Source organism: Ambystoma mexicanum, chromosome 1q (assembly GCF_040938575.1).
Source record: "Ambystoma mexicanum isolate Mex_15411 chromosome 1q, UKY_AmexF1_1, whole genome shotgun sequence".
Classification (NCBI taxonomy): domain Eukaryota; kingdom Metazoa; phylum Chordata; class Amphibia; order Caudata; family Ambystomatidae; genus Ambystoma; species Ambystoma mexicanum.
Window position 1 is genome coordinate 1,204,848,637 of NC_090922.1, and position 24,223 is coordinate 1,204,872,859.

Consider the following 24,223-nt stretch of genomic DNA (forward strand, 5'->3'; position numbering starts at 1 on the left):
GAAGAGAAGGGAACAAGAGAGGAGCGTCAACTTCTTGACTATTTCAGGGGCACAAATGGGTCAATTGGACCACCGAGGGGTTAGCATTCCCTCTTTCAAAGTGATTGCACCATCTCACATTGACGATTCCTGACTGCCTGGGATGAAAATAGGGCCTTATAAAGCTGTCATCGTTGATGTCTGTACTTAAGATGGTACTCAAATAAACAATTGAACTGCATATTTTACGCACATTCTGTACCCCTTTTTCCGTTATACCCCATTTAAACAATCCTATTATAAAGATGACCTCACAGTTGTTCTTTGAGCATTGCAACCCATGAGCAATTTCACCTGCTATACCTGCTGTATTTGCAATGCCTAAATCCGTCAGCCCAGAGATGAGGTCATTCTAAGGCAGCTTTTTAACACTGAGTATTCCATTGCCGAAATCCAGCAATGGCTTTTCACTCTCGTGATTCTTCTCATTCTGTCTTCCATCTACTACCACAACAGTGCTTGCACAGAAAAGATAAAGAGGAGAATGAGGCATGAGGACACTTAAGTGTTGTACAGTACCGTACAGTAGAAGGTATTGTACTTTATACTGTAGGAGGTAGGTGGCCCATGCATGTCAACCATCCCTATATAGGAGTGTAAACTCCCACATTTCTAGACCACAATGCTACTGTTTTTCACTGATTTTTCACAGATGTTGTCTTTCTCCCACCTAAATGTGTCAGGACAAGACACCCTGCTGCATCTTTGGTTATGATATGATAGGTTATTTATAACGCGCTTAATTCCCAGAGGTTTCTAAGCGCGGACCCGGGGATCGTACGTGTGTTGCTCCGCGTCGTCTGGTTTCCAAGGCAAGCATGTTGCCCCTGAGCTATCCTCCCTTTTCCTGATTTTATTGTCATGTACCGTCCTGTTGTGCAAATTCATTCAATATGCATTAGACTCAATCCTACCTATTGAGTAATTGATCACAGCCATAGTACAAGCCCAGCACTTTCAGGCTCACACACCACTGTTCTTGCTTTAGAGTAACACTCCCTTTGACTTGTGCTCACTTTAGATTTCTTTGGAAGATAATAGAATATCTGCTGTAATAAAAGATGATGAGTGGAGCATGTGGCAGATAAACTGCGGTGTTGTGCGATGATGCGATTAAAATCGGCACAGGTGTGATCCACCATGTGCTCTCACCTGTGGGCTGAAAGCGGAGGACAGCAAACTTAGCTTGGACGTTTCTTACTATATGTCTGGTCTGTGTGTCTGGTGAGCTGGTACATGTAGTGTGACATTTAAGGTGAGATACTGTGATGTTCCCAATGATGCCATATTCTGACTCCACAGCCTTCCCTTCCACTTCTGGTTGTTATGTGTGGATGGCAATCTAGATAGTGTTCACTTCGTTTACTATACACGTGCCTTATTCTGACTCCAGAGGGTTCCCATTTCCCTCAAGCATGTGAACACGCCATCGAGCAAGGCCGCATGCTTGCAAGGCAACTAAGCGTTTTGGTAGTGGTTCCTAACCCCACATGTGCAAGGATCATAAACCACATGCTTGTACTGTTATGGTATGTTACTCAGCTTTTATACTGCACTGGTCACCCAATAGCTACAATGCACACAGCATCAATAACAGAAGTGCAGCACAGCGTGGTAAATTGTATGCAGCAGCTGAGCCAAAAGGTACCCACTGTACAGTCCCGCTGAAGGAGCGGGCGGAACCATCATTCCTCAGGGTGGGGGGTGTGAGGGTTTATGGCTGTCAGTGGACCAGCCACTGGTCAAGTGAACCAAGGAGAGGGCAAGGTGGTGCAGGTACTGGTGGTCAGGGGAGGGGGGAGGCAAGAGTGATGGCTATTGGTGGACCAGACACCACGGCTTGTAAAGTACACTGTTTTAAAGGAAAGAATTGGTTTGTATTTGTATTTATTTATTTGTATTGCACAGTGTAGCCCTGAGGCAGCTGTGCGCATATATTACATAGTATAGGTTCACATTGTACATCAGATGATTCAGCAGATCATAGTTACATATATATACAAGGTCATATATACAATAGTATGGTACAAGTGGTAGGATAACTTAGATGCAGTTTTGGTTCCAGAGACCTGCTTTGACTTTGCTTCTAAAGATCGTAAATGATGTCTCAGTTCTTGTAGAAAGGGGGAGTGCATTCCATTTTTTAGCAGCAAGAACAGGGAAGCTAACTCCACCCGCCCTTTGTTGGTTAAATCGTGGTACGATTACACAGTGAGTTTGGGCTATTCTGGTTGGTCTTACTGAGATATGCCGTCTAAATGTATCACGGAGGTAGGATGGGACCTGATTGTGTAAAGATTTATGTGTTAAGGATAGTACTTTAAGGTCGATTCTTTGGTTGATATTTAGCCAATTGAGATTTTGTCTGATTGTGGAAATGTGTTGTTTCCTTGGGATATTACATGCTGATCTAACTGCATTGTTTTGCGTTACGTGCATTTTATTTAGGTTTTGTTGAGAGGTGCCTAGGTAGAGTGCATTGCAATAGTCAAGTTTGGATAGCACTAGTGCTCTTGCTACTGCTATGCAATTGTTAGTGGAAAGGTAAGGTCGACAGGCTGTTATAAGCTTAAATGTGTAAGCTGTGGTGGATGCCAGTATATTGGTTTGTTTCTTGAAGGAGAGTGAAGCATCCATATGGATGCCAATGTTTTCACATTATGTGATACACTAATGGTATTGCCATCGATGTTGAAAGATTTGAAGGCAGTATTTACTTTGTTCAGTTTACTGGGGGACCCAAGTAAGAGAAGTTCGGTTTTGTCGTCATTTAGACATAAACCGTGGTTCGCCATCCAGATTTGTATAATACTGTATATATTGTTTAGTGTTTTACTGTCTACAGTGTAAAATGATTTAATCCACATGTTAGCTTGGTCTGAGAAATGTGCAGCGGTTGACAGATGCTTGCATAATATGTCATGGTTCACTAGATCGAATGCAGCGGATAAATCTAATAATAGTAGTAGGGCAGATTTGCCTTTATCTTTTAAAGTCTGAATCTGGTTCTTTAGATCAACAAGTGCTGCCTCTGTCCCATGTCTGGGTCTAAATCCGGATTGTTTTATGCCTAGTGGGTTATTTTGTTCCAAGTATTGTTGGATTTGGAGATAAGCTGCACGGTCCAGTTTTTTTAACAGGAAGGGGACTGTGGTGATCGGTTGGTAGTTGGAAGGGATATTAGGGTCGAGCGTGTTTCTTTTCAGCAATGGGAGTACCCATGCATCCTTAAGGCTAGTGGGTACTGAACTTGTGGCAAACGAGGCATTGATAAACTTTGTAATGAATGGCGCGAAGATGGGGGCCGTATCTTCAATTAGTGTAGCAGGACAAATATCACCTTTATAATTGGAAGGTTTAAGTATAATCTGTTCAACTTCTTTAGTGGATAAAGGTTGAAAGTTAAATTGAGGCAGTTCTTCCAGAGGAGGCGTGGGAGGGTTTAGTGGTATGTTGATGTTTATATTATTTTTTTTTAGCTGATTTTGTTAAGTAGCATTGTAATTTTATCTTGGAGCGCATTTTTAATATTCGTACACCATTGAGTATCTTTGATACACCGGTCAGGTATGGGAGCAGGTGATTCAAGTTCTTTTAGTATACTGAACAATTCCTTTGTATTAAAGTTCGCTTTAGCTATACGGTCATTGTAATTATCTTTCTTAGCTTGGATAATGGCTGTTTTGTAGTTGAATGGCAATGCACTGAATATCTCTTTATTTTGTGCGGTTGGGTATTTTCTCCAGTTAGACTCTGCTACTCATTTCTCTTTCCTAAGGGTCTTTAGGTTAGGTGTGTACCATTTGTTTAAGTGGGCAAGTGGCTTAGACTTCTGTAGTTTAAGTGGGGCTAACGTATTGATAGCTTTACTCAAGGTCTCATTATACAGATTCACTAGATCCGACAGATCGGACTGTTTAGTATTAGACTGAATTAAAGGCTGTAGTAATGGAATTAAGTTCTCTACGATGAGGTTCCGTTTGCTTCTTATCATTGACGCTGGTACCATGATGGGAATGGAGCGAGTTACTGATTTATCAATGGCGAAAGTAATTAGGTGATGGTCTGTCCATGCACAGGGTGTATTCCCTAGCATCTTGATGGGGCAATTGAGATCTGCTAGCCAGTCTAGGGTACAACCCTTGTTATGAGTAGGACTGTTTATGCGATGTGTAAATCCTAATTCTGACATTGTATCTTTGAGGGATGAGGCTTTGCTGTCTTTAGGATCGTCAAAGCCAAGATTGAAATCACCTAGAATTATGACTTGAGATTTGCATTCGGTGTTAACAGATAACAATTGTGAAATATCATTTTCAAAGGAGGAAATTCCTCCTGGTGGTCGATAGATCAAGTGCATGGTGATAGTAGTGGTGGCAGAGGTGGAAAATTTAACAGTAAGTAGTTCTGCTGAGGGGAGGTTGTCTTTATTGGGTATTCTTAATTCTAGCATAGTTAGTTTTTAGGTTATGAACACAGTTGATAGTTAGGTATAAACCTCCTCTGAAAATATGATGTGCTTTAGTTGCCAAATAGTTGCCCTTGTTTTTTATTAGAATATGTACAATAGTGTAGAATTCAAAAGATTTGGCTTGCTTTTAAAATGCACCACCCTTTTTAGATAGTATTTGAAACAAGTGAGCGTGAACACACTACACATTTGCAAAGGTTCTGAAAATCTTAGCGCATGTGCACCATTGCTTACTAGCTAGTACCTAAAAAGAATGCCTATAGTGCCCTATACATCCCTTGAACAACTAGTCATCCATGCCAGAAAAAAAGCTCTGCAGATTAAATCAGTTCTAGTGTAAATGTAGAGGTTAACGGAAAGGAGGCTGCACGTGTTGCGCCTAAACAACCCTTTGCTGTAAAGTGAAAGTTTTAAAAATACTAGCTAGACGTCTATCTTTCAAACTCCAGAATGACAAAGATTATAATATATTTGACATGAATGCCCTCTTCCGGCCCGTACACCAACTCAGGGGCAAACTACAAGGACACTTCTAGGGTGAATAAACATGGCACGGGACAGTTCTGGACGCAATGGTTATGACATGGGAGATTTAGGTGCAATCGCTGTGGCAAGGGTAATTCAGTGGGAAATGTGACATGACGTAGGGCCATTCTGAAGGCAGTGTGAGGGCCATGGGGCAGTCAGATGTGGCATGGGGCAGTTGTTGGACGAATCAGAGTGTCATGGTGCAATGGGTTGTGATATGAGGCAGTTATGCTGGCAATGTAGAAACACTAATATGCTTAACTAGGACAGCACTAGCAAGCATTGTTCTTCCTGGCATTGCAATGCTCTTCTGATAACATAGATATGCCTACCTTGCCGCAACAGAATTGTGATGCCAGTTTAAAATGCGGCATTCCAGTGTTGCTCTACTAAAACACATTATCATGCTTCCAATGTACACCTTAAAAAATGAACCAGCCTCTGCCGATTTTATCTACTAGAACATTATTTTAAACACTGCTAGAAAGACTTCAAGCGAAAAGTCAAATTTCAGTTCTGCGTACCTGCTTCAGGAGTCCTTTTGATTACTGGCAGACTCCAGTCACTCCATTTTCCTTTATGAGCATAAAACTTGCCGGAAACCTGAAACTCATATTCTGTGAATGGTGTTACATCATGGAGATCATATATTGTAGTGTTGATTACTAGAGCCTAGAATCAATAAAGCAAAAACATAAGCATAACATACCAGTTATTCTAGTTGTATACTACTGCACTTCATGACAGATTAATCCCACCTCAAAGTAGTGCATGTATTATCAACAAACTAATTAAAACTGGATTCACTGACCGCAGAACAAGGAAAGACTGACTTGATCCTGCCAGGATTGAACCCTGTAACTGTAGGTCACATATAGATCTCTAAAATTAGTGCTTAGATTGTTTAGCTGTCTGACTGGCTAAAAGTCGAAGTGAGAATCGGTGTACAATGATCTTAGAGTGTCTGAGCTATACAGCAAGGATCCACACTTTACCATTGTTTTGCTGGAAAAACCTAAAAAAGTTCTAGCACCAAGGAGCAGCAGAGCACTTTACAGTGAACATGCTTTCTAGCAGCATCATCGTTGCTGTGCATAGAATGGTATGGAGTGCAGGATCGGTTGAAAGCGAATGGCAGAAACCAGGATGTAATGGGTATTGTGATTCAATTGGGTCATTAGCACCCTGGAGCAGTGACGCTAAAACCCACTGGCTGGAACGCTGGCTGGATTAGCTGGCATAAACCTGCTTTCCACCGGGGCTGGCAAGCCTTCTCCTCGGTCTGCTATTTTGTCACTCGCCTGCTATCATAACCCCAAGCCATGGCTTCACCCCCCATTACACCCAAAAGCCCCATTGCCTTTTTGCTCTCTGCTTGCCCATTGCACTCGAAGGCTTCTGGTCTAGTCCATCGCTGCCGGAGTGGATAACCAGATGTATCCTGAATAAATGGGAGAGCACCCTGGTTGAAGTGGGGCTAAAGATCCTCCTCTTTAATTTCTTTTACCCCACCCTATGTTTCCCGGGTCAACCAGGAAAGGAGCAGAAGAAAGAAGTGCCCCCAGTCTAAATGGTACCCAACAGTTCCTCTGGGATCGGTGGAAGCAGAGGCTGGAGAGAGGTGATGCGGCAGGGATGGAGGAATTGGAATGACCAGAGTCTGGGTGGCTTTCAGGGGGAACTGGGGTGAGGGTATCATTTTATCAACCTCTACCCTACACGCCCATGCTTAGCAGAGCACCCAAAGGAGGAGAGCCACAGCTGCAGGAAGGTTTCAGTTGGTAAAGAGACAACAAGGGCCTAAAATGTGTTGTTTCTAAGAAAGGAAGCATCCCCTAGAAGCCTAAAAGGCAGGGTATCTATTACTTCACAAATGCTCAAAAATATTCCTAGGGGCAGACCGCACTGTTGGTCTCTTCGTTTGGCTTACCATTAAGCTCAAGTGGGGAACAGAAGTGATTGATACCCCTCTGGATAGTGTTCCGTATTTGAGATTTTTGAAAAATGTGGACATACCGCAATATGTGTTCTATGTTTACAGCACTGATATCAATTCCGGAATGAAGGGGTATCAGCTACCCTCAACTACGGGACATTTAGTGGAGTTGGGATGCGAGAACAAAGAGGGGGTGTAGGATTCTAGTAGGAGATTTTAATACATCTGTGTGGGATTTAGACAATGGGATAGATGCTTTACTTTTTGAAGAGGCAGGGTATATATGACCTCCCACTGCCATTACCAGGTGTTACCATATTATCCAAAATTGGGCACAGTGCTGAGAGAGCTGTTAATTGAAGCTAGTCTAAGACCATTAAATGGAAGAGTACCATTTGACCTACCCCAGAACCAGACCTTTTCCTGTTCACATGGAAAAAGTATTATCGATTTTGTTTTGGTGGATTTGATTACATGGAATAGGTTGATGGATCTGGGAATAGTAGACAGTTTAGAGGGCACTCATGACCACTTGTTTGCCTTCTTCAGGGTGAGATCAAATATTTGGTGAAATCTGGTGAGTGCAATTCGTATAAACAATAGAAGGTGGGTTGAATGGGGAGCAATTTCATTGCTGGAAGAGGTGGCTAAAATGTATGTTGCAGGTCTGAAGTACATGGAACATATTCCTTTGCCCAGCAGCCCCCCATACTGAGGTGATAGTAGCCTATGTGGAGTTAGGATGTACACTTGAGCCATATTTCTACCAAAAGGCTTGTAGGAGAATGAAAAGCACAGTTGGAAAACAGAGGGTTTCCTGGTTTGATGAAGATCGTAGGAAAGCTAAAAAAAATCTGTACTGAGGGTAGTAAGCTCTTTTGGGAACTGTTTGCGTGAGGGACAACTAGGGGTGGGGCCTTTCACTCCATGGCAGTGATAGCAGGAGATTGGGAAATGCATTTGAGTGCACTTTACGCCCAGAAGCACAGGGCGGAAGAGCAAGTGGTTCCCCTTTGGGGTCTTGTTATCAGAGCATAGTGGTCCACGTTTTGAATAGCACACGATATATGAGGCCATGGCTCCAGGCCTGGATGGCGGCCCTGCTGACTTCTATTTATTAGAACCACGTATTTGGGTACCATCCTAATGCAAGCAATTAAAGCCTGTATGCCCAATAATATGTTCCCTAAGTCATGGAAAGGAGATGGACTTTCTCAATATTTAAGAAAGTGGACAACTCCCCCAAAGAAAACTATAGATCAAATTTATATCATCACATGCCCAGGCTGACTTTCAAGAAGCTATATGTATAGTCAAACAATGTTTTAGGCTGGACTCATTAAAATAAAATATGTTGGTCTAAAGAGGGGCAATCTTTCTGCAGTCTTTGTAGATCTAAAGACAACATTGACTGTGGACTGGAATACGTTATGGGAGACCATAGTGAATGTTGGATTGATATTGGAGCTGGACAAAGTTATTTGGGTAAACCATCAGGACAATTTTGCGACTGTGCAATATGGGAATGGGGGTGAGCATTCTAAAGACTTTGAGGTAAAAAGGGGTGTTGAACAAGGATGTGTTTGTAGCCCCTATGCTTTTCTATTTATTAATTATTTGAATTCTCTTTTAATAAAGGGGGCAGTGGATTCTCCTCAGATGTGGACCATCCCATTCCTGTTTGATTGTTTGCAGATGACGCAGTCATTTGGGCCAGAATGGAGTTAGCCCTGGCAAGGGGTCTGGATCCATTTGTGGATTATTTTCCTGACAAGAACCTGATAATGAATGTATCTAACACAAAGGCATTAACCTGGGGTGAACATTCAAAATGTACAAGATGGGTTTGTATAGAGGGCATAACATTGAATTGGCAACCACTTTTGGTTATATAGGAGTTAGGTGTTTGCTAACCACTTTTGGCTATGTAGGTGTTAGGTTTTGGTACTGGCTTGTGGGATGACCAATTTAATCAAGGTAATGCTATCATGGGCAAAAGGCAGGGGGCAGTCTTCAATTTAACCGGCGCTTTGCTGTCCATTCAATAGAAGCCCCACGGGAGGCAAATTTCTCTATTGCTGTGTCTTCAGCAACTTATGGTGTAGAACTCAGAGAGTGTGTCCATCCCCAAAAATTAATGGTATCTGAGCATAAATTCCCCAGACAATTGCTACACCCGGGCGAGGTGCCCCGGCGACAGCTTTTAAGATGGAAATTGATGTTTTGCCCATTAGTAATGAGAGGATTCTTAAGCCTCTCTTTTTTTTGTCTTCAGATGTAGCTTAACACGTTGGTAGGGGTGTACTGCGACCATATGAACTAACTCCAGAGGAGGCATAAAGTTGGGACTCTCTCTTGGTTTGCACATTTAAAATGTTGGTTTTTAAAATGAGATCTTTCATATATGTGGCACTGCCCAGGGGCAATGAGGAAAAGAAATGGGGGTGCTAAAAGAGAAATTCAAAATTTTCATGCATACATTATAAACTGAAAAGCAGACAAAACGTTAATAGTAATAGAGAAGAAGAGATGCCCATGGACAGAGACTCCTTGGGTGTCGGCCTGACCTTTGTTGCCAAATTAATATATTTATCTTTACGCATCAAAATTGACGTATAAATCGAATTCGGAGGGGGATTCTAGTCCAGTTTGCTGGTGTGATAATTCATCATGGGAAGCCTTGCTGCATTTTTTCCTTTTATGTGCTCATTATACAAAACTCAGCAACCATTTGTTGTGCTCAATTTTTAAGCAATGGGATGTTAGAGCCAGCAGACTAGCTCTGAAAAGGACATTCTCTCCCCCATCTAGGTTGGCTCAAGTAGTAGTAAATATTTGGATCACGCCTGCGCAATACGTTCTAAGTTAGCTGTAGGCGTGGGAGAGTGGCAGAGAAGTTGGTGAAGTAGGAGGGGTTTCAGTGATGTATTTATTGGTATGTTATTTTAATGGAACAAATTATTATTGTTGTCTTAAGCGTGTATGACATTAATTGTTTTTACTGATTTTATGAAGAAGTGTTTTAGAGGGAAATTATATAATGGTTTGATATTAATTTGGTAAACTTATTTTAACTGTGTATATATTAGAAATTAACGATTGAATTGAATATAAGTAAGCATCAAGAAAACAGTAGTTCAAATTGCACACGTGGCGGTGAGGTTCAGATACATTTTATGATGCAAAATCCAAAATTGGACCAAGTGGCCACTCGACCTGGACCAAAGGCCTATAGGAAGGGTACACAAAACAGTCCAGGTGACTTTCTTACTTTAAATTCTTTTCAGAAGCCATACAATTTAGCTAAGCTGGCCCTCCAATTGCCGATAGATATCCCTCCTGTGGTGAATAACCCTAGTGGGAGCTGGTGTGCCACTTATCTAGAGTTAGGGGACAGACAGAGAACACTAGCGCTGACCTATTCCATACTGCAATCTCATCGAAGTGCAATAAACCGTGAATGGGAAACAAGTCCCATACTGTAGTAAAATCTGGGGATGCCGAACAAGGAGCACGGAAGGGAGCGCAAATTCCATGCCCCCTACTCAAATGTTCACTTGTAAAAATATAAAACCAATAAAATATAATGAAAAACAGATTCCTCCAGAATGTCTGATTAGCCTTCAGACATTCCAAACAAATGGTCGACCGGTTTCAGTGGGGAGCCAATCGCTTCTATCCCATTTTCCTCAGGACCCCAAACACATTCGTAGTTTCTAGTGCAACGAGTCACTGTGGTGCTGCACGAGACCAAACTGCTATATCATCACCCCTTTTGTAGACCTGTAGTGAGACGGGAAGAGAGAATTTTTGGGTTGTCTCTGTCATTTAATTTCTTGTGCTTCCCCATGTCTCCATCATATTAGTGTGAAATCCCAAGACCTGCTGTCACTGAATTAATTTGTCTGCTGCTATCCAACTCACCTTTCTCCAACATTTTCTGTTGATGACCTGTGATCACATGGTAAAGGACGCAGAGGTTATGTTGCCTCAGGGTGCCTTTTTGGGTTACATTTCCATTTTTACTGGAGCTGTCTAATCAGCTGTTGGTGTCTTCTATTCTCGATGGTTGACTGGATGCGTTTCTGCTCCCACTTTAGGTTTGCATACAACAGATCAGTGCCTTTCTAAGTGTCTTTATGTTACGAGAGGGTTTTACTAGCCTTAGTCACCAAATCAATGGAGAACACCACTCTTTTGCTGATCAGGGTGCCGCCATTATCAAAAGTGTCCTCGGATCCACTGAACAGCAGTGTCAGAGGTTTGTTTTGCTTCTGGAGGGGATGAAAATGGTCAGTGTGATGGTTTTGGCAGAGCATTCCAGGTGAGAAGAAAGCCGTGGCATGATTGTGGGCCCAGGGCGGGGGTGACATTTAGGTTCCTTGGAGAGGCCAGGACGCAGGTCTCCCACATTGTGAGTAGGCAGGTGCCGTGGTCGTGGTGGAAGAAGGAGGGCATGAGGAGGCGTGGGGGTGGTGAAAAAACGACTTTGGCAGAAACGATGAGAGGGTGAGGCAAGAAATATCCTTAATATTTGGCGATCCATTGCCGCCCCACTCGTACCAATAATATACAGTGATCATTACCTGATCCCTTTCAACATCAAACTCCCTACCCGCATACTGCCCGGAAACACCATTCTGCACACTACCAACAAGAGAAACTGTTGGAGTCTTTACCTGGAATAGTGAATAGAACTGCTTGAATCAACGAAACCAAACATCTCTGAACTAATAGAATGACGCCTGACCTAGCGATAAATAAACTCGACACTTGGATCACTGAGGACCTAGACCAATTAGCACCAGCAAAACCGTTCAAAGCCACAGCAAAAAGAAATGACTGTAAAGTGGTTCACAGAAGAACTGAAGGAACTCAAGAAAACAAACCCCAAACTGGAGAAACTATGGAGAAACCATTACAATCAATCTGACAAAATAAAATACTAACAACGCAGAATATACAAATCAGCAGTTCTTAAAGCAATACAAATATACTACGCCACAAGAATCCAGTTCTTCAAAACCATCAAAGAAATCAGAAACCCTACATCCAGCAACAAAGGCATCATACCATCTTCAGTACTATGTGACAACATCACCAACTACCTAAGAACAAAAATAGGAACAATTCATCAAACAGACCATTGAAGCAATCCTCGCAACAATAAACACAACCACTATTATGGAAATGCCAACAACCGGCGTGCCATACAACATAATAAACCTCAACCAATTTGAACCCATAGATGAAGAAGCCTTTTCAACACTAATAAATGACATCACCTCGCCGAATCCCCAAGTGACCTATGCCCCGCAGGCACCTACAAAGAAATCCTCAGCCACAGCACCCCAGCATGTGAATTCCGGCTAATGATGAACCTATCCTTAAACACAGGAATAGTACCAAACTCTTTCAAATCTGCCTACATCAAACCACTCCTGAAAAATGAAACCGGAAGTGCGGAAGACCCCACCAACTACCGACCTATATATAACCTACCCTACCAGGTGAAATTTACTGGAGAACCATGTATACAAAATTCTACTCAACCATGTATAAATAAACTGAATACGCCACCTCTTGCAAGTCGGCTTTTGACCCATGAGAGGAAATGAATCAGCATTTCTATCCATATTGGATTGAACAACACATGATCTGCCTTCATATTACTCAACATATCAGCTGCGTTCAACACCACCAGACATGTGGGGTTAAAGGACTCTGGTTTACAATGGCTAAAATCTTTAATCACCAACCGAACGGAAGAAAAGAAACATCTCCTGTGGCGTACCACAAGGCTGTAGCGTTCCAAATCATTAGAAACCACAGGCTTACTGCTTACAACTACACAGATGACACCCAACTCATCGTCAATATAACCACAGCGCACGACCCAAACAACACCCTGAACAACTGCCTCACTGACATATACAGCTGGATGACAACCAACATCCTCAAGCTTAATCTGACCCAAAAAATAATGATCTCACCCGCTGAGGATACCGCAACAGACACACAACTGAATTGCCCGCCTGGCATGGGAACCCATCTAGAAGCATTGGCCATGATAATAAATCTGGGAATACCTCCTGTGACTACTTAGAGGGATCCCACCATACCTCCACTTCCCACACAAATCCCTTGCAATAATCTACGTAGTACTATCAAGAATTGACTACGCAAACAGCCTCTGCCCAGGGATGGCAGAATGACTCACTAAAGAATTCCAATGCATATAAAACACTGCAGAAAGGATTCTCTTGAGACTAAACATAAGAGACCACATCACACCAGCCCTGAAAAGCCTACACTGGATCCCAGTAAAAAAACACATTAAATTCAAAACCCTCTGCATCACCCACAAATCACTGCACGGACAAGGTGCCGAATTCCTCCAAGCCAAGATCACCCTCTACAAAACAGTAAGGGACTTAAGATCAAGTCTAAGTGCCAATCTATGGAACTCATTCCCAAAGGAGATAAGAATGACAGAAGACCACCTCACCTTCAGAAAACGACTGAAAACTTGGCTATTGAACTCACAATGATTAACGTAAACAGGGAGCTCCCAGCATTGTTAGTAGGAACTAGAGACCATCCAACAACAGCACAGACCCTGGAACTAACAATCAAACACTTCATACCAACCATTAACCTTACCCACTCCTCGCTCCTCTTCGAGATACGCCGCAAATACCTCACATGATCCAACGGATCAGTCTCACCTCACAAGCCATAAACCCACTGAAAACGAACTGTTGCAAACAAACATCCCAGCCACTGGACGATACCCTTACGGACACAACAACTCCAGTGCACACATTCCGAACACACCTAGAAAGCAGACCCGCACATGCACCAGTTTCTCCTGGTTCTGCAAGCACTAACAGAAAAGTACAATCTTTATCTTACTCCCTCTTCCACAACTAACCTAACCAACCCACTTTTATAGAAGCCACATGAGTGCCTGGAGATCATATTTATGGGAACGGTGCGTGGTATAAGCCAACTTAATATAACATAAAATGTCTGCAACGTGGCTAATTGAAGGAAGTGGGCTGTCGAAAGGGGTGCGTAGAAGAACACACATTTTCAGTGAACAATGTTGGCTGGGACAGATTCTCCCAGTTGGTCATCAGTCGCACTGGTTTTGGGGCAAACATATAGATCCCACTACAGCAAGACACCTTGCCACCGAAAACAATCCCAACTAAGACACCTGTGACTGCAAACCTTATGCTGACTGCCACCAGTCAGCCTTAGAGGCCCTAGGTCACCATAATAACTGTGATGCATAACATCTACAAGATTGCAACATACACTCTAAAATGAAATATCTACATTATTATAAAAGATTACAAACATGTGTCTATTAATTCAATTAATGCATCTGTTTCTAATGATTTTAACCATGGAAGTTTGATTTAGGACAGGGAGTCATTGCATCACCCTTTTCATATTTAAAATGATACTGAGTGAATGATACTGAGTGAAAGTTTCTGGTACTGAGTAAGGCGACAGTCCTTAAGAGATAATGCACACATAACTCTGACAAACAATTCTATCCGATAATCGAAGTGAACTTTAAACTACATGAGATGCAATAAATAAATGAAAGTAAATGTTTGTTGAAATATGTGTTCATCTTTGATGCTGCGATTTCACCTGAATGGATTTGGCTGGACCTGTAGCTTCAATGCTGTGCATCATTGGTGTAAATTCTTACTATGTATAGAGCACTCATTACAGCTTGGGTAGTTCGTTAGGAAGAATACAGCTGGTGGTAATTATCATTACTGATGGTGATATCCCGAAACATCTAGCCAATTACAGCATTTCTGCTATACCCGTATTACTAAAATTAGCTATTGACGGTTATTTTTTCTATTTTGTTCTTTTGTGTTTAGTGTCTAACCTGTTTAATATGGTTAAAGGTTGAATAGACTTTTAACCAATAAAATAAAAAAATAAAAACAACAAAATATACTCGTAGTAACAATACTGGGTTTTCTTGAATACTGTTAGTGGTATTCGAAAGAGTTCACTTGGTAGATTGTTTTACTTCTTTATATCTATTTGCACCCTTCTTATGAGGGTGGAAATGGGTAGTGTACATTATTTTGTATTTGTATTTTGGGGTTACATGAAAAAAACCTCTAGCACTGTGTGAGTGTTGTGTGAATGTATGTCACGGTGTGTGTTTATGTGGGCCTATTTGCACTTGCATTAAGGCTTTTGCACATGTTTCTTACTTTTGCCCTGCACTTTTGTACTGTGCTGCGCAAAGGACGCAAATTGGCAAATGTCAACAAGGAATGGCTCCACGCTGTCAAATTACACATTTAATTAACATGAGCCCCAGTGTGACTTTTCTTATGTTAGGATCCTGGCATTCCCATTGCAGTCACCTATGTCAGTGCATCCTGAAGACAAATCTTCACTGTTATCCTCTTCTCTGTCCCCTCCCCAGACCTATGGACTTCACTTCTCATCCCTACTCTCTCCCCTTTCTCATTCTCTCCCATTAATGGTGGCACCAAGTGGGAAGTCCTCTTGGCGGACTTCTTCTCCTCACGCTGCATCATTAATGTCTACAACACTGGCACTATCCTGGTTCAGGGTCCTCAGGCCAACCTCCGTCTCTTCGACCGGATCCTGCCATCCCTCAATAACTTCCCTCTTTCTCCTGCCTCTCCCCCTACTTCGCTCTCTGTCCCGCAAACTACAACTGAAGTACCACGCCCCTGTACTCCACCTCAGAAAACCTTTAAAGGCAGAAATCAGCTCCACCTGGCGACTCTTAATGCCCCTTCAGCCAACAAACACTCTGCTGACATCGGCCTCCATTTGAAGACACAGACCTTGTCATTCTCGCTCTTACTGAGACCTGGTTCAATGCCAGCTGTCACTGCTTTTGACTCCCTCCTACCTGACTGCTTTAAGATTATTTCTAAACCTCAACCTCATTGTGCTGGCAGTGGGGTTGCCATAATATTCCCTGAGTGGGTGCCTTCTTCTGTCTTACCCACTCAGCTTCACTCCTCCTTTGAGAGCCTAGTATGCAAATTGGTTATCTCTCACTCCTCCAACCTGACCACTGCTACCATTTACCGGCGTCCAGGCGATATCTCCCTGTTCCTCTCTGAATGGGCTGATTTATGCTCCTCTTTACTCTCATCCTCCTCCATCCTGCTGTTCTTGGGTGACTTTAACATCCAATTGGACTCCCCTGGCACAACATCTACTCTTTTCATTGACCTTTGCACCTCTCTATCCCTCTCCATTCTCCCTTCTGGGCCAACCCACTCTGCTGGACACACACTCAATGCCATCATCCACTCCATCCTCCACCTCTCATCTCCCCTGGTCACCCCTCTCTCTTGGTATGACCACTCACTTCGCTCCTCCGACCTGGGTTCCTATAGTTCTGTGACCACTCCTCGAAAAGCCCCGCCAACCTCGTTCACGAACATCCGTCCGATGAAACTAGTGTCAGCTGCTGCCTTCACTTCCACCTTTATCCCCTTTGCCCTCCCAACTCAGACTCTACCACTGACACTGCTCTCAGCAACTTCCACCTGTCCATCACCAAAACCCTTTAAATGCTTGCCCAAGTCATGAGGATCCGCTTGAAACCTGCATCTAAGCGCAACACGTGGTACGGCTCTGAACTTGCAGACTGAAACGAAAGTGCAGAGCTGTAGAACGGAAGAGGCAACCCTCAGGCTCATCCTCTGACAAACTGGCCTGCCACCTGCTCCAAAGGCAATACAGACTCTATCCATGCCAAGAAAAGAGCCCACATTCAGGCACGGGTATCTGGCACTGCCAACAACACAGCTGAGCATTTCAAAATCTCCTGGGAACTTGCCAACCCTTCCGCAGTATCCTCCTTCTCTATTCTTTCTCAGGCCCTCTGCAACATACTCACCACGGTTTATAGTCATAGCATTGAATGCCAAAGCATCGAATGTCTTACCATTTAAAACAAAGCCTTGAAAAAAAAGCATCTAATGCATTTGTTTTTTGTAATGGGGGTTCCTCCCTCCTAACCCTCCTTTTTAGCTTTTAAAAACCCAATACAATTAAAATAAACCCTTTACCTTAAAAAAAACTGCATTAGGTGCTTATTTTTCAACGCTTTTTTTTAGATGGTAAGGCATTCGATTATATGACTAGATGCCCTCACCACTCACTTTATCAAAACTCAGGACACCCTGAACAGCCTTGTGACTCATCTCCCATTCCACCCCTCACACCTTCCCTACCTTGCCCACTCACCCTCCTCCTTCTTTCTTCTCCTCCTTCCCCTTTGTCTCACCGGAAGAAGTCACCAGAGTTGTCTGCTTCATGAAGGTCTCTTCCAAAAAGGTTTCCCCTTGCTCATCCAGAACCATCAAGGACAATATTAGCTCTCTCGCCCCTGCACTTGCAGATCTCTGTAACCACTCTTTTGCTACAGGTTCTTTCCCCTCCTCCCTCAAGCACTCCCTTGTGCGCTCCCTCCTGACCCTTCCTGTCCAGCCAACTACTGCCTCAACTCTATCATCCTCTTCCTGGGGAAACTATTGGAGAAGTTGGCCATGTCCCAACTCAACTCTCACACTGAACTTGTTGGCGGTCTCCATGACCATCAATCTGGATTCAGAGCATCCAGACGCACAGAACCTGGTCTTCTGAACACCTGTGAAGAACTGCTTGCATCCCTGCATTCCATCTCTCCTGCCATCCTCATCCTTCTTGATCTGTGCCATGAATTTGAAACGGTCAACCATTCCATTGTCAAACAAAGGCTTCCCGACACCCTTGGTAACTCAGAGCGGGCACTGGACTGGCTAACCTCCTTCCTAACTGACCGCTCCTCCCAAGTCATCCTGGGCTCCTTCTCCTCTGCTACTTCCTTCTGCACCTGTGGTGTCCCCCACGGCTCTATTCTCTCGCCTTGCCTCTTTAACATCAACCTTACTCAGCTGGTACTCCTCATCTCCCCCTTTACCCCCAACTTCCAGTGTTATGTAAATGACACACAACTCTTCTTCAAACTCCCAGCTGACCTGCTTGCACCTTCCATCATCACTGACTGTCTTTCTGCCATCTAAGCCTGGTGCACTTCCAATGATCTCTGCCTCAATGCCAGCAAAACGGAGATCCTTCCCATTGGGACCCCTGCACCTGACATTGTCCCTTCACTCTTGCCTTCTTCCACAGGCTTTCCCCCCTGTTCCCTCTTCTGAAGCCAGAAACCTCTGAGTCATCTTCGACTCCACTCTCTCCTTCCTTCCTCACACTCAGGACGGTGTCCAGTCAACTGGTCGACAACAAACTGGTCGACTGCAATTTGGTGGACACCATTTGGTCGAATGCCAAATGGTCGAATTTTTTTTTTTATATATATATATATATGTGTTTTGTGGGTTTTCGTGTGGAGAAAAAAAATAAAAAAGAAAAAAAGGGAGTTGGGGGGGGGGACCCCCCCCAAAAGAAAACAAAAAATGGGTAAAAAAAAAAAAAAAAAATTCGACCATTTGGCATTCGACCAAATGGTGTCGACCAAATTGTCTGTCGACCAAATGTTTCGACCATTTGACTGGTAACCACTCAGGACATTGCCAAGAAGTCCCACTTTCAGCTCTTCCTTCTCAAAGGAATTGTACCATTTCTCACCTTCCCCTAGAAGCTCAATGTTACCCGAGCCCTGGTTCTCTCTAGGTTTGACTATTGCAATAGCCTCCTCCTGAATCTACCTTCGCCCACTCTGTGACCCCTCCATCTAATCCAGAATAAGACAGCAAGACAATTCCTTGGCCTCAAGCCCAGGGACCGCATCTTTCCTGCCTTAAAAAGTCTTCACTGGCTCCCGGTTACTTCACAGATTAAATACAAATCCCTCTGTATCATCCACAAGGCTGCCTGGGGCCGGAGACCACACTATCTGAAACTCTCTCTTACTAAATATTCCCCCTTCTAGACCTCTATGCTCCTCTGGAACCAACTCCCTGTGTGTAAAGCATTTCGCTAAACAGAGGGCAGGAGATCGATCGCTTTCCTCAACTGGCTCTTTGGAACAGCCTCACCCTCCCTCTTTGTCTTGAGCAGGACTTTCTTAAATTCCGGAATATCCTCAAGACCTTGCTCTTTACCTCCTCCTTCCCTCCCTCCCTCTCTCCTATGCTAATCTCACAGCTGATTGCTTGGTGTCCAGGGCCCTCATGCATCCTTGGGGCCCTGACCACCCACACCAAATCACCCGAGCTTCTGTCTATCTTCAGCACTTGCCTCGGCTCACTGTCCACACCTGGAATATGGCACTTACCTTACATTGCACTTCACCTGTTGTTCACCCATGAGCACCCCAGCACCTATCCCATTCCCTCTCCCTTCTGCACTTGCACGTTCTGAATACTCACAAGGCATAGTAGGCTCGGCCTCCCCCTCCCCCACTGTATTTAAAATGTGTTATGTATTTTAATTGTTTCTCATCCCTTGTCCCCTTCCGCATTGCCCTGTGGGCACTTTGAAACAGTATTTACTTCCTGTAGAAGCGTCTAACAAGCAAACAATAAATAAATGGGCAGGTTTTCTTGGAGTGGCACACTATCATTACTATGATATCAGATGAAGTTCCTTGTAAAAATGAAATTGCCACAAGTTAACAAACAATTCTCTAACAAACAACACATACTAACACATTTTCTGAGAGAAACGTACAAACGCCATGACCGAAAATGTCATAGATTTCCTATCAACCCTAGGGAATGTACTCAAGGAGGGCCTAACGGATCCATCGAATCCCTATGGCTCTTCAATGCCTATAATCAGGCCCCTCCCACACATTATAAAACAATTCACACCTACATTTCAAGAATATGCACAACTTCCTTCTGCATTTCCCCAAACATCGAATACCACAAGTCCATCAGCCAATGCCTTACAACCATGCACAAATACTTGTCCAAAAATAACTCATGCCTCATCCCGAGCAAGACAAAGGTCATGATCTTTGGCAGCCAACACATTCACCACCTTCCTTTTATAGTGCCCACTGAACAAACAATCCCAGTCATCTACTTCAGGGGCAAGGAACTTCAGAATCGTAATAGACACTGAACTATCCCTTAAACAACATGTAAAATACCACACAAATAAAACAAAATACCCCCTACGCATCCTATTACCCCACTTTGAACTTCAGCAAAAGGTCATCATCACCAATGCCCTAATGCCCTCCAAACTAGAATACTGTAATTCCCTCTATATGGACCTGGCCTAAGAATACCTAAAATCACTCCAAATCATCCATAATAAAACTGCATTACTAAACCTCAAGCCTTACAACCATATCACTCCAGCTCTAAAAAGACTCAACTGGTTATCCATGAAAACAAACTCAAAATCCAGAACATTACCTAAACGACCATTGACTGTCATTACTTTAATCATTCCTTAAGCTTGCCATCCCAGGCAGATAACCACAGTCAGCAAAGTAACACCTCTCAAATTTTGAGGCAAAAAACAAGGAGGTAAATCATTCTCTTCCATTGCCCGCTCTCCATGGAACAAACTACATCTCACAGGATCCCAAATTCAACACCATCAAAAAACAATCGAAAGACTGGTACTTTCCCATCTGCTTCAACCTTCGTACACATAACACTTCACCGGCAAGACACACCTCCCTATTTCATCCGGACACCCCTTCTTTCAATCATAGCACTTAGAAATCCTAGACGCCCCTCTCTACTGTCCCTCCTTCCACCTTGAGTAACACCTTCCTCACCACATGTTTTCTCCCTCCTTCCATCTCCCTTTTACCACAATAGCACCTGCCTGATATGCACGTTTGCACCGCAAACTTACGTTACTGGACAAAGCTTTCATGAAAATGTTTTGTTACACTGGCAGCATGAAAATGTCCTCTTGACAAAGCAGAATATTGCTATAAATTGAGTGAAACAGGGCAGGATTCCTGCGACTATTGACTGTCTTCTTTCCTGAGAACTGGTGTGATAGAGGGAGAAGGACTGTAGAGAAATTGGAAGAGGTGGGGTAACAGGAAAAGGAAGAGATAGGCAAGTTTCAAAGAGGAGCAAGGAGAGCAAACACAGAAGGAGGAGGAACAGGAGTGAGAGCAGTGGGAAGATGAAGAGAAGCAGGAGAAGAGTTCAGACCAGAAAGATTCCTGGGGTCAGAGCCAGAACAAAGGAAAAGGCCAACTCCAGATAACCTCATTGCTACAGAGGCCGGGTGGAGACTAACGGTTAGAGGAGAGGTCATTTTTGTAGGCCTTGACCCAGAAGCTGGCAGCGGCCAGAATGAGACTGACAGAACGGTAGTGAGGCGAGTCAGGGGCAATCTATTCATTAAGGTTGCTGAAGGGAGTCAGTGGCCACATAGCCTCTTACACTGGAAAAGTGAGCAGGGTGATCTATTCCCCAAGAAGCAGGAGAATAAGACCAGAGAGAAGGATTTGGGGTTCAGACTATGTTTGCAGAGGCAGGCCATCAGCTTAACTCCAAGAACCCTAGACTTAGCACCCAATTGTAGGGGGGACCAACATATCCAGACTTACCCAGATAAGTGGAGGGTACCTACCCAATTTGTCTTACGTGGGGGAACTCATCACTGGAGACCCCTTTGGTAGGAGGAGGAATTACACTGGCTTCAGACCCTCAGGGAACGAAGGGTCCAATTTTCTCTGAAAAACATCTCCCAATCCTAGGAGGCAACATGGCCAAAACACAAGCACTGAGAAGCAACCAGGTTCTAGGACGAACCCTGCTTTCTTGAATGGAGCCTGGGCATATGGACTTGGGGTGATGCATTCTTCTAGAGTAGGGACTACACTATCATTTCAACCCTCTAGAAACCTGTTTGATTGAAAACATCTTCCATCTTCTGTTTTAAAGAGGACCCCTCGGTCCCCTAGGAAGTAACCTAACCTCTTCTTCAGAGCAAAAACGGGAAGTACTATGGTCCTGCTAGGAATCATATTCCAGGTACATACACGGTCCACCAAGCATGGTTAGCTGCTGGAAAAACAGGCACCAGATCATTACCATTTCTGTATCTGTGCCTGCAGGCTTCTTACAGGCAGGGCAGGAAGCTGATAGGAAGGAGAGAACCTCTCTGGATTTTGTTTGTGCCCAGAGGGCTTTCCATTTTATTCCCTTAACTGGCAACCTTATGCATCTGCCAATGAACCTGCGTTACAACCTAAATTCTGTTCTCAGTGTATTTTCTTCCTCTTTCTTTGTGACATTTAACAATGACTTTCCAGTGATTCCTCATCAGCTAATGTCTGTGAATTAACATGAAAGGAATCTGAAAAGAGAGTCTATTGTTCTGTTAAAGTTTTAATCTGCAGTTACTTGTGTTCTTAGTGGGATGCTTCAATGCAGGGCCAACCCCGAGTTGCCAGAATCATTGCGGCCTTGGAGGTAGCCTGTGATAAGCTGCTAAGGTGCTGCTTTGCCACTGGGAAGTAGCCTACTATGGGAACATTAAGTACAAGACTTCTGTACGTGTTCAGTGTTACTTTTGAGTGCAGTACATGCCTACTCGTCTTTAATTAGGAATGTGGAGTTTAAACTAAATGGCATGTGCTCCAAAGTATAATATTCCATTAATGCAACCGAATTAAAGATAAAAACCTCTTGGGGCATTAAAAGAGAATTAGTACATATAATATGACGAAAATATAAGGAAATGAAAGGGAAGTAACTCAAACAGATGTTAGCTAAAAAAATAAGTTGCATCTTTTCTACTTCACGGAAATTCTAGGAATTATCATTTTAGATCAGTGTGGGGGAGGGCACAAAATACTTGACTACATTTTGAAAGAATGGAACCTAATTGAGGTGGTGAGCCCCTACCACTCTCTCTCCCTTCTGCAACGGAGGACTTGAAGCTGCAGTGGGAAAACGCGGTAGTAACCTGCCGTGGTTTGTCATTGTCTTTTCAGGTTTACATTTGAATGGTCTAATGCATGTTTATCAGTGGCTTTACATGCAACAATGCCTTCTTATGTGCACTGGCCAATGAATTTCACATTCAATTTAATTTTCCATGTTTTCCCTTCTTGTCATAGTACTCTGAAGTTTCTATTTCTGCATTACATCGATTTTGTTTCCCCTACATGTTGCCAAAACAATTACCTATAACAATTACCTATAACCAATTAATTGTAAAGATAGAGTCATTTTAATTCTAGTCAAATATGTTGATGATAGATCCAAGTACGATTCATAAGATTCCTCATTTTATTCTGGGCCACACTATTTTTCACTTTGTCAGCCATAAATAATTGTTTATTATATTTATACACTTATACTTTGCCTACCACCTTTGGAGGGGTAGGTTGCATCATTCAGAAATGGTGAGTTTTAGATATGGTCTACCTGGGCATGAGAGAAGAGAAGTTAATAACTATGCCACAGAAGTGCATTAACATTGAATCAAAACGAATGTTTTAGCGTCGCGAGAGATGAGGATGGCTTTTGATGAGGGATATATATTTATATGCAAGCGCTTTAGCCATGTCCTTCCCCACTCATGCCAGATTGGTGGCCCTCGCCACAAAAGGACATGGACAGCATCTGCAATTGGCCTTTTGGTGCTGTCATTCAGATTGTATAGGTGTTAGGGGTTAATTGTCTCTGTTACACTCCCTTGTCACATTATCTTTCTATTTTGGAAGGTTTGGGCAACAGGACCGTTATAAAACAATTCTCTTTTTTAAAAGTTTAATTTGCTGGGTCATCTAATAGCTATGAGAAGTAATACCTATGGATTTTCTTGCTTTTTTAGTGCTGTAAACACACAATGGGAATGCTTCAAATAGGCTGAAGTGCTTTATTGTCAGTAGATACCATTTTCCTTTTCTTAACCTAGTGGGGAAAACCACTTTCTGATGGATTTAAAGTCCATAACCATTTCAACTCATATTCTGCACTCCATGTTTAATGAAAAAAGCATGCATACAGAAATGCATTGACCCGTAAACATTGAGCCGTCCTCCAGACAATCGGACCAGTGATTAGTGGATTTTCCATTAGTGACAGATTTTCCCTTGGCTAAAACCCACATCTGATGGGGAGCAAGCGAGGAACCAGAAGAGTTATGGCAGCTAGGAGGCAGAGGTTTGACACTGTTGGAGAAGTCATTGGCAGACATGTCTGTCATGATACAGAGAGCATGGTTGAATCTGTGAATTGTGGGACACTACAGTGGAGGAGTTTTTGTGGCCA

The 24,223-nt window shown here is 43.2% G+C and overlaps 1 protein-coding gene across 1 annotated transcript in view; it reads right to left on the reverse strand.

Moving 5' to 3' along the window:
* Positions 1-24,223, reverse strand: part of IL12RB2 (interleukin 12 receptor subunit beta 2) — a 632,737-nt gene that overhangs the window by 333,824 nt on the left and 274,690 nt on the right. Inside the window, exon 7 of the mRNA XM_069641943.1 lies at positions 5,563-5,710. Coding sequence (XP_069498044.1) covers positions 5,563-5,710 — 148 coding nt within the window. The remainder of the gene's footprint in view (positions 1-5,562; positions 5,711-24,223) is intronic.